At 35.1% G+C, this 15,553-nt stretch overlaps 2 protein-coding genes across 3 annotated transcripts; one reads left to right on the forward strand and one right to left on the reverse strand.

Annotated features, from left to right (window-relative positions):
- The first annotated feature begins 1,407 nt into the window (after positions 1 to 1,407).
- Positions 1,408 to 4,285, forward strand: LOC110113644 (WAT1-related protein At1g44800-like). Its single transcript, XM_020846303.2, has 7 exons — positions 1,408 to 1,622; positions 1,722 to 1,784; positions 1,899 to 2,015; positions 2,453 to 2,711; positions 2,933 to 3,094; positions 3,172 to 3,323; positions 4,008 to 4,285. Exons 1-7 carry the CDS (start codon positions 1,408 to 1,410, stop codon positions 4,198 to 4,200), a joined length of 1,161 nt encoding a protein of 386 aa, XP_020701962.1. The 3' UTR covers positions 4,201 to 4,285.
- Positions 4,286 to 8,293: 4,008 nt separating this feature from the next.
- LOC110113639 (vesicle-associated protein 2-1-like) lies at positions 8,294 to 12,575 on the reverse strand. 2 transcript variants are annotated; one of them, XM_028696838.1, is made up of 8 exons: positions 12,442 to 12,575; positions 12,205 to 12,280; positions 12,038 to 12,108; positions 11,874 to 11,955; positions 11,654 to 11,769; positions 11,433 to 11,570; positions 10,021 to 10,095; positions 8,294 to 8,636 (listed from the first exon to the last, which is right to left on the reverse strand). In XM_028696838.1, exons 2-8 carry the CDS (start codon positions 12,254 to 12,256, stop codon positions 8,502 to 8,504), a joined length of 669 nt encoding a protein of 222 aa, XP_028552671.1. In that variant the 5' UTR covers positions 12,257 to 12,280; positions 12,442 to 12,575; the 3' UTR covers positions 8,294 to 8,501. The 2 variants fall into 2 exon arrangements, with proteins under 2 accessions (XP_028552671.1, XP_020701956.1); XM_020846297.2 differs by having other exon boundaries at positions 12,359 to 12,574.
- Between the last annotated feature and the right edge of the window lie 2,978 nt (positions 12,576 to 15,553).

Here is a 15,553-nt window from a genome sequence, read left to right on the forward strand (position 1 = left end):
TAAGGGAATGCCGTCCGAAGATGAACGCACCCCCAAATTCCAAAACGCGAAGAGCCTCAGCAAGCACTAAAGCCACTAATTTAGGCAACTATAATGCTCGCAATTGACAATATTAAATCCAAAAGGAAGCGAGAAGGATAGGATTTTAGAAGTCTAGCTTACTTGCGAGACGGCTAAGCCATTTGCTGTTGCATATTTGAACAACGATAATGGAATCTGGACGTGGATATTCACTTCATGATCAAATACTACTATATACCAACGATAAAAAAGGACAAAATTTTAAACCATGTATTATTAGAATTTTAATGATGTAATTAAGTATCAAAAAAGTAAAATTAAAATAGGCAAAGTCGGCTCATCAAACGGACAACTTATGTTGACTCAAATTTACTTAGTCATATGTCTGTTGCGGAACTAACGGACGACTTATTAAAAAATTACTATTGTAAGTTGCCCGTTAAATCGACGACATGCTATAGTAAAATTTGAAAAATAATTTAAAAATAAAATAGATAGAAAATATATTAAATATAATATTTTAAAAAATATACAAAAACAAAAATTTAGAATTAGTATAAAATATAATTTCTATATCTTAATAGAAGTCAACTACTTAAATATATATTTTGTAAACAAAAAATATTAAGTTATGATTTTTACTTTCCAAGCATGTGTTTAAGGAAAAATTTTGAATCCTTATTGTTTTTTTCTTTTGCTTTAATTTTCGGTATAATGTTCATCCATTAAAAAAATTACCGATTAAAATTTTAATAATATCAAAATAAACAAAAAATGTTCATATATATATATATATATATATATAAGAATATAATATAATATTAAAACTTTATATTTTTGCTTTCTGTCTCTATTTTTTAATTTATTTTTAAATATATTTAACATTTTTTATTATCGAAAATTTATTAGTTGTAGCAAGTCACCCGGATTAATTAACAAGCAACTTACAATAATAATTCTTTCTAAAATCTTTTGGAGCTCATGTTGATACTTGGTCGTCTTTTTTTATTTTTTTTTTATGGTTGCTACTTTGTCCTTAATGCCAAAACCCCCTAGTATAGATTTCTATTTTTTTTCCTTGTAATGTTGCTTAGTTGGGACCATCGGCTCATAGGATTTTCTTTTATTTTTTTGTTTGGATATTAACACACACAGCAAATGGGTGAGTTTATCCTCTCTCTATATATATATATAATATATTATATATATTATATATATTTAATATTATATATTAAAATTTCAATAATACTTTTTAAAATTCCCCCCCCCCCCCCCACCCCCAAAAATAACCATTCAGTTCAAGTATATAAAGGGTGTGAAGCTGGTACTCACCTTACAACCCGAAGTTAACATTACCAGCAAAACTTCTTCGGGTTGGCACTGAAGATGACGGCGATGAAGACGGCCAGCGGCAGCAGTGCGAACTTGTTTCAGAATCTGAAGCCTTATGTGTTTATCATATTGCTTCAGTTTGGTTATGCTGGCATGTACGTAATCACAACTGCAACACTCAAGAATGGTATGAACCATTATGTTCTGGTTGTGTACCGTAACCTTGTCGCTGCTGCCATCATCGCCCCATTTGCACTTTGGTTCGAGAGGTTAATTTCGTTCTTAAAACTTCTTATAGAAGCAGATTCAACTTATGCGTTGATATTTGGATTCAAAATATTTATCGATTACGTATATTTGTTTGACAGGAAGAACAGATCGAAGATTACGCCGCTCATCTTCTTCAAGATTGTAGCCCTCGCTATGCTGGAGTAAATACTTAAAACATCTAATTCGGTTTTGTTTATCCTAATTATAACTGGTTAGTCACCTAGTTTCTCTAATTAACTGGACTTGCAAAGCTGATGCTGCTTATCTCTTTTCAGGGTTGTTTTAGATCAGAATTTCTATTACATGGGAGCCAAATTGACAAACGCAAGCTTTTCTGCTGCGTTTTACAACATACTTCCAGCAATGACTTTCATGCTGGCCATTCTTCTAAGGTAGAACTTTCATTTAATCATGGTGGGTGATTTAGGAGAGTTACAAATGTATAAGTTGGGCCAGATAGAATTTGTTTGCAGAAATTATTCTGGTAGGACGCCGGACGGCAGTACCACGCGTCCGGTTTATGCTTAGGTGTCGAGCGGTATTGAGCCTTGGTACCAAGCTCGATATCGGACGTGGCTCATTTTCATTGAAGTTTGAAATCTGCATAGAATAATTTTTACTTTGTTTGGGACAGATTAAACATTTTATTTTTGCTTTTTAAACCAATTTTTCAGCCAAAATTTTGAGTTTGGCTCATCTTAATATTTTTGTTGAGATTTTGGGTTATGAATTTGCATTTAATTCACTCAAAAATCTCCCAAAAAAACTAGTGCATTAAGCGGAACTTAGCGTTTCAATATCTTGATTTGCTTCTAATTTTTTTACTTAGAATGGAGAAGATAAATATTAGACGAAGACGTAGTCAAGCAAAGGTTATTGGAACAGCAATAACGCTGGTTGGTGCCATTTTGATGATACTCTACAAAGGCCCCGTTGTTGAGTTTTTCTGGACTGTGGGAAGAGCACAACATCATCCTGCTGCTGCTGCTGCTGCTGCTGCTAGCCAAGGCGGAACTATGACCTGGCTCAAGGGTACCTCCATGCTCTTCGTGAGCTGCATCAGCTGGTCTCTGTTCTTCATCCTTCAAGTAATTAACTATGCTTCAATTTCACTAATTTTTCTTCAATTTTCCCATTGTTTTCATTTAAGAGAATAGAATTCCAATAGTTGAAATTAATGTTTCCTTTGAAGTAGCTTTTTTGCTGTTTCTTAAAACAGCTTTTTAGTATAAAAATTTTAAGAAGTAATAAGAAAGCCGTTCCAAACGAGGCCTAAATCATGCTTATATTTATGTTTATGTTTTCACAGTCGAACACATTGGAATCATTCCCATCAGAGCTCACACTGACAACTTTGATATGCGGCATTGGAGCTTTGCTCAGCGCAACGGTCGCATTTGTGATGGAGCGTGGAAACGTTAAGCCATGGATTATAGGTTTGGATATGAGGCTCTTCACAGCAGTCTATTCTGTAAGTAATATGCCTATACAGATATATATTAGAACGAAGGAGGAACTCTTGTTTATAATTCGTGCCTGGGCTTGCAGGGTATAGTTTGCTCTGGTGTTGCTTATTGTGTTCAAGGGATAGTTATGAAAGAGAGAGGTCCAGTCTTTGTCACAGCCTTCAATCCTCTTTGTATGATCGTAACTGCGATTATGGGATCTATCATTTTTGCAGAGGAAATCTCTCGTGGAAGGTATGCACAGTTCTTGCTATAAACATTGAGCATGGGCTGTTACTTTTGTGCTAGTGAGAGCCTAGCATGACAAATGGGATTACAGATCTATTAAATATAGGAATTAGATGAACTTGGTTAATTTGAAAATTCTCGAATCGGATCAACCCAACTAATTTTTCAGATGGATTCAGATTGAAATCTTGATATAGAAACTTAAAATGACCCCGTTCATTCTTGACAAGTTTGGATTAAACGGTCGTGCTGATCAAAATAAAATTGCAGTATTTATATGATAAAAAAGTCAAACATATCGGATTCAGGTTAGTCAGGTTCCTGTCAAACACCTTGACCTATATGATAAACGTGTTAGATTCGAATTGAGTTAACTTTATATCAAACTAGAATACGATCAGCCAACTGGCAACTTGAATTGACACCCATAACAAAAAAGAATGTACCATTAAGACTTTAAGTATGAGATATCAAAGCTCTTCATATTCTACAACTATGCCTTTCATCTATCAAGAAATAGGATATATATTTATAAATGTAATATATTTCAAACATTAAATATATCACACAAATATTTAATCAAATATATTGGTCTTTTCCTAACGAATTAATCTATCATAACTCAAAATTTTTCATCATTAGATTGTTTTAATCACTTTCTAATTAATTTTTTTGCATGATGAAATCCAGGGTTATTGGTGCAGTAATTATAGTGATAGGCCTTTACTTCCTCATATGGGGAAAGAGCAATGATCATCTTGCTTCAAAGAAAGAGGTGACAGATCAGCTCCCCGTGGCCATGGCTGCAACCAATGGCACAAAGCCAGGATGCACTGTAAGCCCCACAACGCACATTGAGATTCCAGCAGTTACGAACCCATGAAGCTTAGTTGTTAACTTGTTATAGTACAGCTGATGAGTTTGTTGAATTAGATTAAGATTAACACCATCTCCAAGCTGATTAGTGCTTCTGTCTCTATGTAATTGTTAGATTAGGGAATGAGCTTTTGTGGTCATTAAACAATGACTCTTGGCTAAATGTTATTGTTAATGTTTGCCGGGTTGAATAATTAACAAAGTATTTAAATGCAATTGTATCATAAAATGTTAAAGGGCTTGAATCAAAAGAGATTAAGGGTTTGTTTGAGACGACTTTCTTGCTGCTTCTTAAAGCAAATTTTTAGTACAAAATTTTTAACTTTTATATTAGAAAGCTGATTTAAGAAGCAGTAAAAACCGCCCCAAACGAATCATAAGATTTTATGTACAAAATTTTCTAATTTAATTTTTTTAAATTAAAAAACTGCTTTAAAAAATAATAAGAAAACTATCTCAAACGAAGACTAAAGTTAGATATGATATATGGATTGTTAGATTTACTTTTCATTGAAGATATAATGATAATTGATATATCCTCAAAAAATCATCTTGATCGGGCACGAATCTCGAGGCAAAATCAAGCTGGAAACTTAAAAAATTAAATTCGGGATCACCTAAACTCCGATTTTAGCGAACTTACTGTCAAACTGAGCGTCTAGGAAATACGAACTCAACGACACCAAACGCGACTCAATCCGAGCCCAAATGATTCCAAATCAAGCACCCGAAGCGCTGTTGGAAAGTTCAAACCATAATTTGAGTTACCAAATTGTTTCCAAATATGACGTCCTTATAGTCGAATAGAGCGGCTCAACGAGAAAAATCCAACGAGCCCAAGATCGTCGAATTCCGAAATCATTAAGATCTTCAAATGTCTGATAAATGGTCAACAATCAAAGGATTCAATATCGGCCGCCATAACCACTCCATATTTGCCATTGATCTCTCGCCTATTTAAGGGTTATGCCACTCCATAAAATCTATAAATAGACCCCCCTCATTTTTCTTGAGAGGGGACCCAAGAAAGAATCAAGAAGAAGAGAAGAAGAAGAGAAGGATATGAGGGAAAAACTTCTCCTCGACCACCGCCGGAGTTCCGCCCGAACACCAAATGACGCCGGAATTCTGCCTGACTTCCACGGGACACCAGAATTCTTCCCAAATTCCACGGGACACCAGAATTCTGCCCAACTTCCACGAGCCACGGAAATTCTGCCCAAGTAACGATAGAGTTCCCCCTGACGCCGAAACTTTGCCCAAGTGATACCTGAGTTCTCCTTGGCCACCAACAGACGTTGGATTTTTACCCGACGCCGGACCTTCACTCATCGCCAAGTTTCTACCCGACGCTGGACTTCTATCGGTTATCGGACTTTCGCTGGACGTCTATCTGAAGATGGATTTTTTTCATTGTTGGACTTCTACCTGACGCCGTCCTTCTGACCTTCGACATCAGACAACAATCCTTCCAGCCTCCGTCGCCAGCAGACTACAGTCCTTCCGATTTATGTCGCCCACCAACTACGGTCCTTCTGAATTACGTGGCCAGCAGACTACAGTCTTTTCGACCTCCGGCATTCACCTTATCTCCAAGCGGTTCCGGTTTAGAAGGGCAGAAAGAGGAGTAATGCATAAGAGACTTACAGTGATCGCATGGGGAAGGTCTCCATTCATATTGAATCTTCAAACAAACCACATCACCATCCAAAGAAACTTTGATTTCTTCCGGGTATGTAGCATTGCAGTCAACCAGAACGCAAATCCTAGCAAAAGTTAACCTTGTCTTCTGCTCAGTCAGATTATCAGCAGCTAGGGGTATACCAATTTTGCTTGCAATCCTTGAAATCCCCTCTGAATTCCAGCATGCAAGGGGAAGATCGTGTATCTTGACCCAAATCGGAACAGAAGCAAAATTGTCTCTCGTAGGCTTGAATTTGGGGTGCCATTTTTGGAGAATAAAAGGTCTACCCAGCAAGAACCAGACTCCCCGCGACCAAACTATGTCATAATCTTCGGTGCATGTGAAGCGTATAAGAAAAAAACCATCGCTAAGGTATAGTAGCTGAATCGAACCTTTAAGAATCCACGTTTTCTTAATCGCCCCCAGCAGCGCTTCATAAAAAGGTCTTCGACCTATAGAATATCCCACAAGACACAGATTCCAGTCTTCTCCCCCTTTAGAGAGGCTATCGTTTGAGAAAGGAACAATCTCAGGCTCATCGGGAAAGTGGGAGAGATTGAGAGCTTTAGGAGCAGAGGACTCCGGTGCAAAGACCAAATTCTAGTTTTTAGGAGTGAACTTAGCTTTACCAGACGGAGACTGGGAGAGCGGTGGAAAATCCGAAGCGAGGAGACCAGTCTCCATAACAGCGTAGGGGAAAAGGCCTCCGGCAACGCCGGAGGAGGAGGGAGGCGGAGAGAACACAGAGGCGGCGGGAAGAGGAAGCCCTAGCAAGACAGGAGCTCGCTCCGAACGTATGCTTTTTGTTAATGCTCTTAGTTATGAAACGAGGATAAAAAGCTACTTTTTATAATCAAATATATTAAAGCTTGAGAGCTATAAGAAAACTGTGATCCAGCCTTCAAAAAAGAAATATTCATAATACTCAGAGCAATTTAAAACAAAAATAATAATTTCCCTACGAGAGCTTCATAATCCCCTTATAAAAAAAATTTACGGTCACCCAAGCAAATCCAAATTGCATAACTACAATCTTAAAAATAAAGTAGTGAGAAAGCTGCCCCATATATGAAAAATTATTTTATGCGGTTATCGGATCCGAAGGCGAATAAAGACGATCCACATTGTTTTTTTATTATGTACAGAATAAAATGACACATTCTGATTCGCATCCGGACGACTTCCAGTACCTGCCCAGAATGATTTCCCCCATGTAGACTGTCAGCCAGAATATGCAATTCAAGTACTTCCAACCATTTTAGTGCACCCAAATATACATTCAAAATGATAAATAAAGAAAATAAGAATTTGATGATTTTTAAAATAAAAGTAATTTTATAAATTATATTAATATTCTAATATGATGATATTTAAATATCAATCAAATCTTCTCATAGGCAATCATGTTACTGCAACAACAATCAATCAATCAATCAATCAATGATATATTGATTTATTGTAGATGATCATGATAGCGAGAAAAAAATTAACATAATCAATGATATAATATTTAACTAGGGACTATTATGTTTGTTGCATTAGGAGTGTAATGCATTCCAAACACAAGGGTTTTAAAAGATTGGTGTTCGGTTTATAGTAAAAGCAATGCATAGTAAGATTTTGAAGTAAAATGAATTCACCATCTAATTCAAATTCAGTATATTTGAAATTCATCAAATTTAGACGATTTCCAAATACACTGGAAACTCATCGACATGGCTCCCATCCACCGCCACCGTTGAGGGCCGCCAGCCCTCGATAGCTACCGCTCGCCCCTGTCAGCCACCCCCATCAACACCGGCTGTCGATGTATTCACTTTACTTCAAGCCAAACAAAAAAATATAAAAACCGGCATTTATTTCACTCAATCAAACAACTCCAAAATATTTCAAATAGACTATAATCATTTTACAGTGCATTCCTTTTTAGGCAATCAAACACCCCCCTAAATAAAGTAAGTATATTCCCTAACTACCCAACTCCTTCCCTCAATCTCATCACTCTCAAGCCTGAACTCCCTCATCCCACTCGATGCTCTCTCCTACACCTCAATAACAAATTTACTCCATATATTTTGCTCTATTGATCTCCAAATAATTGGGATAATATTTACTACCGGCATTCTAGTTAAGAAAAGGTAACAATACTCTTCAGTAAACTGATAATTACAACAAATGAATGGAAACAACGAGAGATTATTCAGTGCAAACGCCGAATGCAGCTCTACATCCGAATACCAATCAAAATGAGCCACGTCAGCCGTACCGAGCCACGATACCAAGCGGTATCGACGCCCAGTACCCAGTTATACCGAGCAACGAGTATAGGCATCCGGACTGGTTCTGCTTCAGCGTAGAATAATTTTTCAGAAACAATGAGGCTCTACATACAAGAAAAAAAACTCCGAAAAAACACTTGGATGAAAATAATTCTATGAAATTATATAATCTTTTCAAGCCTCTCACAGCTCAATCATTGAAAAAATTACAGTAGCATTAAATTCCAATGCTTAGATTATTTCCCAACATAATGCAAGCAACAAAACACGTCTGGTTCAAGAACAAACGAAGGAATAAAATAATGTGAAAATTAAAGAAACATTGCACCGCCAAACCAAGCTATGTTACGCAGTAGAGTGTGAGGATAGTGCAAAGTTAAGTATAAAGCCAATAAATAATCCAATGAACCCAACAAAGGCAGCGAATGTCAATGAAAAGCCCTCATCACTTCTGCGACTTCTACGTCTCTCTAGCAGTTCCTGAAATATAGTACTCTTGATAAGAACTTACAAAGCACAAACAGATCCAAGCAACATGTATCGATTTTCTTTATATAAAATAAACCAGATGATTTAGGGAAATTTAGGCTTCGTTTCGGACGGCTTTCTTACTCCTTTTTAAAGCATTTTTTAATAAAAAAATATAATTTTTGTATTAAGAAGCTGCTGTAAGAAGCAGTAAAAAATCCGTCCCAAACGAAGCCTTAATTTTAAGAGGCATTTAAGCTCTTCCATTTTCCTATAGAGTTAGCTTTAAAAGTTACACAATAATAAAAATAAGCAAAAGCTTCAGGTATAATGTAAAACAGATACTAACAAAGTTTAGTTTTAAAAAATTGGATCTTTTGCTGACAAAATTGATGAAACTAAGATTCTTGAAGAAAAAAATAATAACAGTTAATGATGCGGTTTTAGTGCTAAGTTGGTCAGCATTTTGGCGGTGTTACGTAATAATGATGAGTAAATACTAATAATTCTACTAAGAAAAACGAGTGATTTCATGGTACATTAGTTTGTTACAACAACAACAACATCAAGCATTTATCCCACTACGTGGGGTCGGCTACATGAATCTTTTTTCTCCATTGTGTCCTATTAAAAGTCATCAGTTTGTTAATAAAGAAAATTTAAAGGGATTAATGATTATTCTCCATAAGGATTCCGATGACCCAGACACAAAATGAGCATATGCCTAAAAAGGTTGGAGTAGCTCCAGTGGAAGATAAGATTAGAGAGAGTTGCCTTAGATGGTTTAGTCAAATCAACGGCCTTTCAATGACCCGGTTAGGAAAGTAGAGGTATTATATTTGACTTATATTAAGAAAGGTAGAGGTAGACCTAAAAAGACTTGATTAAAAAATTTTAGCAATGATCTTTCTTTATTAGGTTTAAATGAGAATTTGATTTTTAACAGGACACAACGGAGAAAAAAGATTCATGTAGCCTACCCCACGTAGTAGGACAAAGGCTTAATGTTAATGTTGTTGTTGTTGTGTAATGATTTTTCTCCGTAAAGAAATAAATCCTAAACTACCTACTTGTCTTGACCCATTGGCTGAACTTGCAATCCTTATTTAAGATACATGACAAGGCCTTCAAGCTCAGGATCCAGTCCTAAATCCTACTTCAAATAAGCTCTTTAAAATCTTAATTACTGATCTAATCCTAACCTCTTCTACAGAGTGCAACAACAACAACAACATCAAGCCTTTATCCCACTATGTGAGGTCGGCTACATGAATCCTTTTTCCCCATTGTGTCCTACAGAGTGCATAAAACAATAATGCTTGAAGTCTATAAAATTTGAAGAAATAAATGAGCGCTAGACAAGCAAAAAGATGAAGAGCAAACAAAAGCACCATACTAGTTCTCGCTGCAACATTTTATTTTGTTGAAGAATAGAATCTCTTTCCTCTCTTAGGCGCTGCAATGCAAGAACCTGCAAAAGTAAGTACAACTTCAAAATCAGTATTTGTCACAATGGGATAAAAAATTGGAATAGTGAACACGTTACTGCTACTTACGTTTACCTCACTAGAGTCTAAAGCAACATCATTGAATATATTGATGATTAAAATTGTTATACTACCTGACTACCATTAACTATGGCAAATTACTAACCAAGAACAACTATAAATGCCATATTACTTTCCCTATCATACTATGACACATCGTTAAGAAATAGATTGATGCCTTTATCTTTGTTGGGACCACCATCACATTTCTCTTTAATGTAGCATTATGATACAAGAAAAAAGCAGCAAGAGCTAACCTTCTAAAACTATTAAAAATTTTGTTTACTTATTGTAATTTTGAACTTTAATATTATTTATTTTTAAAAATACTCAAACCAAACTTCAGATATTTCGAATATTTTTAAAAATAACTATATTGCCAGCCACCGGTCAATACCATCACCAGCAAACCAACACCGCCATTATCGTCTTGTCGGCTACCAATGGCGGTAACCGGGTTAATAAACAAAAGCATGTTTTTTAAGATAATAAGTATATTTTATTTTCTGTCAAAATATAAATAAAATAATATAAAAATAAAAAATAAAAATAAAAAGATACCAATTCCCAACAGACTCCTAAACATTGCATAGCAATAAATTCAACTCCAAGTACAGTTTGGGTAGCTTTTTCACAACTTTGCTTCCCAAAAAATTGTTACAATTTTATTTGACTACAATTATGTTAATACATTTTAGAAATTTTATAATGAGATGCAACTTTTTATAATCAGATTCATTAGAATGTATTAACTATTAAAAATTAGTTCTATTTTTTCAAAAAGTAGCTTTTAAAAAGTCCATTTCTCTATAAGAATTTTACATATACTTTTACAAGCAACTACAACCACCTCAAACAAACCCTAAATGGCAATAATATTCATTCCACTTAAGCTGATTTTGCATTAGCAAATTCACTAGCATAAACAACAAACTTGGGAATCTCCAATGATGAAAAGTGCAATATATTGACCCAATTTAAAGACAAAGGGGCCTTGGGCTAAGGGAAAGGTGGTAGAGAGCCTTTTTAATCATCACAAGTAAAGTTCTACAGGTGATTGCATGAATTAGTTCTATTTTACTGAAGAAAAGACATTATTGAAATACATTAAAAAATTTAATCCAGCAGTCAACAGTCGATTGAATAACAAAATAGCTCAATGTACTTCTATATATATGCAAAAGCATCAGAGGAAGCAAATAAAAACTATTCACAGTACAACTTATCGAAGCTCTAAAAAACAAAAAATAGGATATCTTACATCAGAACTTCCCATTGCAAGCTTAGTTGCAGAGATGATTCCTGATTCTCCCTCAAAATTTGCATTACGAGATTTTGGAGTAACAAAAACCACCCTAAGCTTGCATTCCTCTATCACCTTCTCCTCATCCTTAATGAACTGCACACAATCACAAAGAGCATAAAATTACATTAATTAAAAACAAACAATCCCACCTTAAAAGTTAAAACAACCATTCGCACCGTATCGGGAGGGATCTCATCAAATTCAATGGTTGGTGGCACTTTTGTGCTTTGAACAAGAAACTTGTCCTTGCACTGCATGTCTGGTGGGTACTCCTGTTGAGCTTGAAGGGTGACTACGAATCACAATTAACAAAAAACACAAAAGCAAATCAATCATCAAAGAAAATCCAAACAAAGGGAACAAAACACAAACAATATATAGAATTTGGATCACAACCAGTAATAGTGCATGAATCCCAAGGCTGAACAACGCTGGTATTAGGCCGCACAAAATACTTCTTTGGAGAAGTGGTCTTGACCTAGCAAATTTACAAATCCCCAATTATATCGAAACTTTGCCTGGTTCGGAGCAAACATAGAGAACACGAAAAAGTTTCCGACCTTAAAGGCGACATGGTGCTCGCTATTGTTGACAATCTTGAGATTGCAATAGGCTGGTTTCTCTAGCTCAACTAAGATAAAAAATTTATAAATAGCAACCATAATGATGCTAAAAAAAATACCCAAAATAGCAATATAAGAAGGAGAATGGAAAGGGAAAATATTACCCTCAAAGGTGAGCTCTTCGGGGTGAACGGAGATCAACTGGCCGCCGCCCATCTTCGCTTCCCGATGATCCAATTCCTGCGCCATTAGCATAAAATTAGGGTAGAGATTTCGGAAAAAAATGTTAGCATAACAGAAGGGCAATCGAAATGGGACCTTCTAGGTTTCGAGTTCGTGTGCTGGCACCAAATAACACTGAATATCAACAGAGAGCGAGCGAGAGAGAGAGAGAGAATTACGATCAATGGATTGGCTTTTTCACATCCATGGCGAAAACGACGGATCAGCGCTGGTTATGATGCCAAAAAAAATGGCGCAGACGACCCTTAGTTTTGCGCCTTCTCGGTTGCACAACTATTGCCCTGCATGTATCCAATAATAGTCTGTTTTAGCGAAGTAACCACATTAATAAGTGATGTGTGGACAGTCCTGACCGTCCGATCGGAACTCAGTCAGGTCTTAGGGTAAGTCGCCGGATTGGGATTCTTAAACAGATGGGTGTTCTGGTAGCGTGACCGGCCCCACTGCGCTTTCGAGGGGATGCCACGTCATCATAAATTACATTAGAGTTTTGAGTATTTATTAATTTATTTTAATTGACATAAATATACAAAAAAAAAAAAGCTTACACGTAAACTAAATTAAGAATAAAAAATAATGCATAAAACTAATTTGTTTAATTATAGATATTAGGTATCATTATGCATGTATCTCAAAATGTATATTTAAATAAAAATTTGATAATATTGAGTTCACAATCATTTAAGTTTTGATTTCAACAAATTTATAGTCAAATCTATCCACTCGGCAAAACAATCACAACGACATAAGAAATTGTTTGAACTAAATCCAAATAAACCAAAGCAAGATTGTGAAGTGTAGTTGAAAACTTTTGTGGTATCAATTTGAGTACATAATGATATTCAAATTTAAAATTGCTTATAATTAAATTGAGCGTTTTGATAAGACGAATCCAATGGACTTAAGACCAATGAATAAAGACAACATTAAGATACTTAAATGCTAAAAAATACTCTATGATCAAAGAAGGCAATATGATAGTTTTGATGAAGTGTCCCAGATTTTATCCATGTTTACGGGACTTGCCACTCTAAAAATTTTATGAAGAGTCTCTTACTCTTTACATTAAGAGGACATTGGATTGAGATTTAAGAGATGAGAGACTTTAAGAGACTCAGAGCTGCACATAAGCACAATAGACATCCTACCGCCCAACCGTTGTTGTCAGATCTTCACTAAAAGATTGCCACTGTTAGGCCTTCAGCACTCAATCACTGCTAACATACCACACCTAACGATGTTGTTGGACCTTTGTCATCTAATTAATAATGTTAAACCCTCACCGTCATACTATCGTGACCTGACCACAAATTATCGGGCCATTGCTATTGCCATTGCCTCACTGTCAGACTATCGTCACCTAAGTGGTCTTGACCTAGCAAATTTATACAAAGTTATGACGCAAATCTCTCTCACTTAATCACTATGAATTTTCTAAACCGTGACAGTTTAAAATAGATATATTTAAAAAATATATGAATTATTTGATTAAAAGTAAATAAAAAAATGACAAACAATGGATAAAAGAGGCTAGTGGAACCGCCGTGGCCATGGAAGCGAATAAGGAAAATGAAGTCTGGGCCATGAATCTTTGGTTTCGTTTGGGTCGGCTTTCTTATTATTTTCTAAAACAATTTTTTAGTATAAAATTTTTTTGAACTAGAAATATTTATACTAGAAAGCTTCTTTTGAAAGCATTAAGAAAGCTTTCTCAAACTAAACTTTTATTGTATTTAAAGTTTAACCAATTTAAATGAATTATAAATTTATAATATATATATTAGGCATTCCAAATCCCCTGCAATGTGCCTTAGATTTAATTTAGATCAAATAACACCAACAAATTTCTGAATCAGTATATATTTTTTTAACTTTTGAATTCTAATACGTGAAATCAAATAACCCTTACATAATATTATTTTAGAAAAATAATGTTCATAAATTGTTATGTATTTAATAATATGATAAAATATGAATATATTAATTAAGTAACGTATTTAAATTAGATCAAAAATTAAAGTTACACTTTATTTAAATTTAAATGTAACAAATAATTAAAATTAATTTTAAGACTAATTTAAATCATTCGATAAAGATTTTTTTGCATTATTTATGTTATTTAACTATATAATATATTATTTAATAACTATAAATTCTTAGATATATTAAGGTGCCACATTTTGAAACACCTTAAAGGTTTTATGATTAAAGATATTATATATATATTTGGTCAATTGAATATTTATTGTTGATTAAATTAGGGGATTCAAATAAATACCATGGAGCATTTGTTGAGTGACAACGATAATCCTTAAACCGTCATTGCCCGACTAAGTCCTTTGACTGCTGCCACTAGCCTACTGCGATCCTTCTGACCTCCGTCGCCCACCAACTAAGGTTATTAGACCATTATCGTTGGCAATGATTCTCAAACCACCATCGCCTAACTATAAAATACTCCAACTACTATCACCCGATTACAATCTTCTAACCTCCGTTGACCACTGACTACGATCCTTTTGACTACCGTTGCATGACTACAATCCTCATAAAATATGTTGCTCGACATCAGTCCTCTAACCATCATCGCCCTGACTTTGGTCATCTGACTATCATTGCTTGACTACAATCCTCTAACATACGTTGCTCGACTATGGTCTTCCAAGTTCCAACCTCCGTCACTCGTCAACCACGATCCTTTTGACCGCCACTATTTCCTGAGTATGATCTCCAGATCATTGTCATCCAATTACAGTCATTTGATCACTGTTATCCAACCACGGTTCTTCAGACCACTATCACCTCTAGGGCCTTCCAACTATTGTCACCCAACTACGATCCATCGAACTATGTCGCTCGTCGACTACAATCCTCTGACATTAGTCACCCACCAACTATAGTCCAATCATTTATTTGGGATGGTAACTATTCAAGTTATACCCCAAATTAAGTGCCCCATTTAATAAATTGTTTTTACTTCACCATAGTACGTATATAGAGACCAACGGATATATGGCACTCTCATTATTCAAATTTCCCTAACTTATAATTATTGCAATACGATACTTTTAAAATAATAAAACTTTATATTATTAGAATACTCATACTACAAAAATTATTAATTTCACGTTGATTATATAGTGCTATATAAATCTATAGGCATTTTTTTTTGGGACCGAAGGTAGACACAGGTCCATTCAAAATTTATTTTTTCAGTTAACTTTCATATTTCTCTTTAATTATTATTTAGTATTATTGTGAAGTTTATGT

This window comes from Dendrobium catenatum, unplaced genomic scaffold (assembly GCF_001605985.2).
Source record: "Dendrobium catenatum unplaced genomic scaffold, ASM160598v2 fragScaff_scaffold_847, whole genome shotgun sequence".
Taxonomy (NCBI): Eukaryota; Viridiplantae; Streptophyta; class Magnoliopsida; order Asparagales; family Orchidaceae; genus Dendrobium; species Dendrobium catenatum.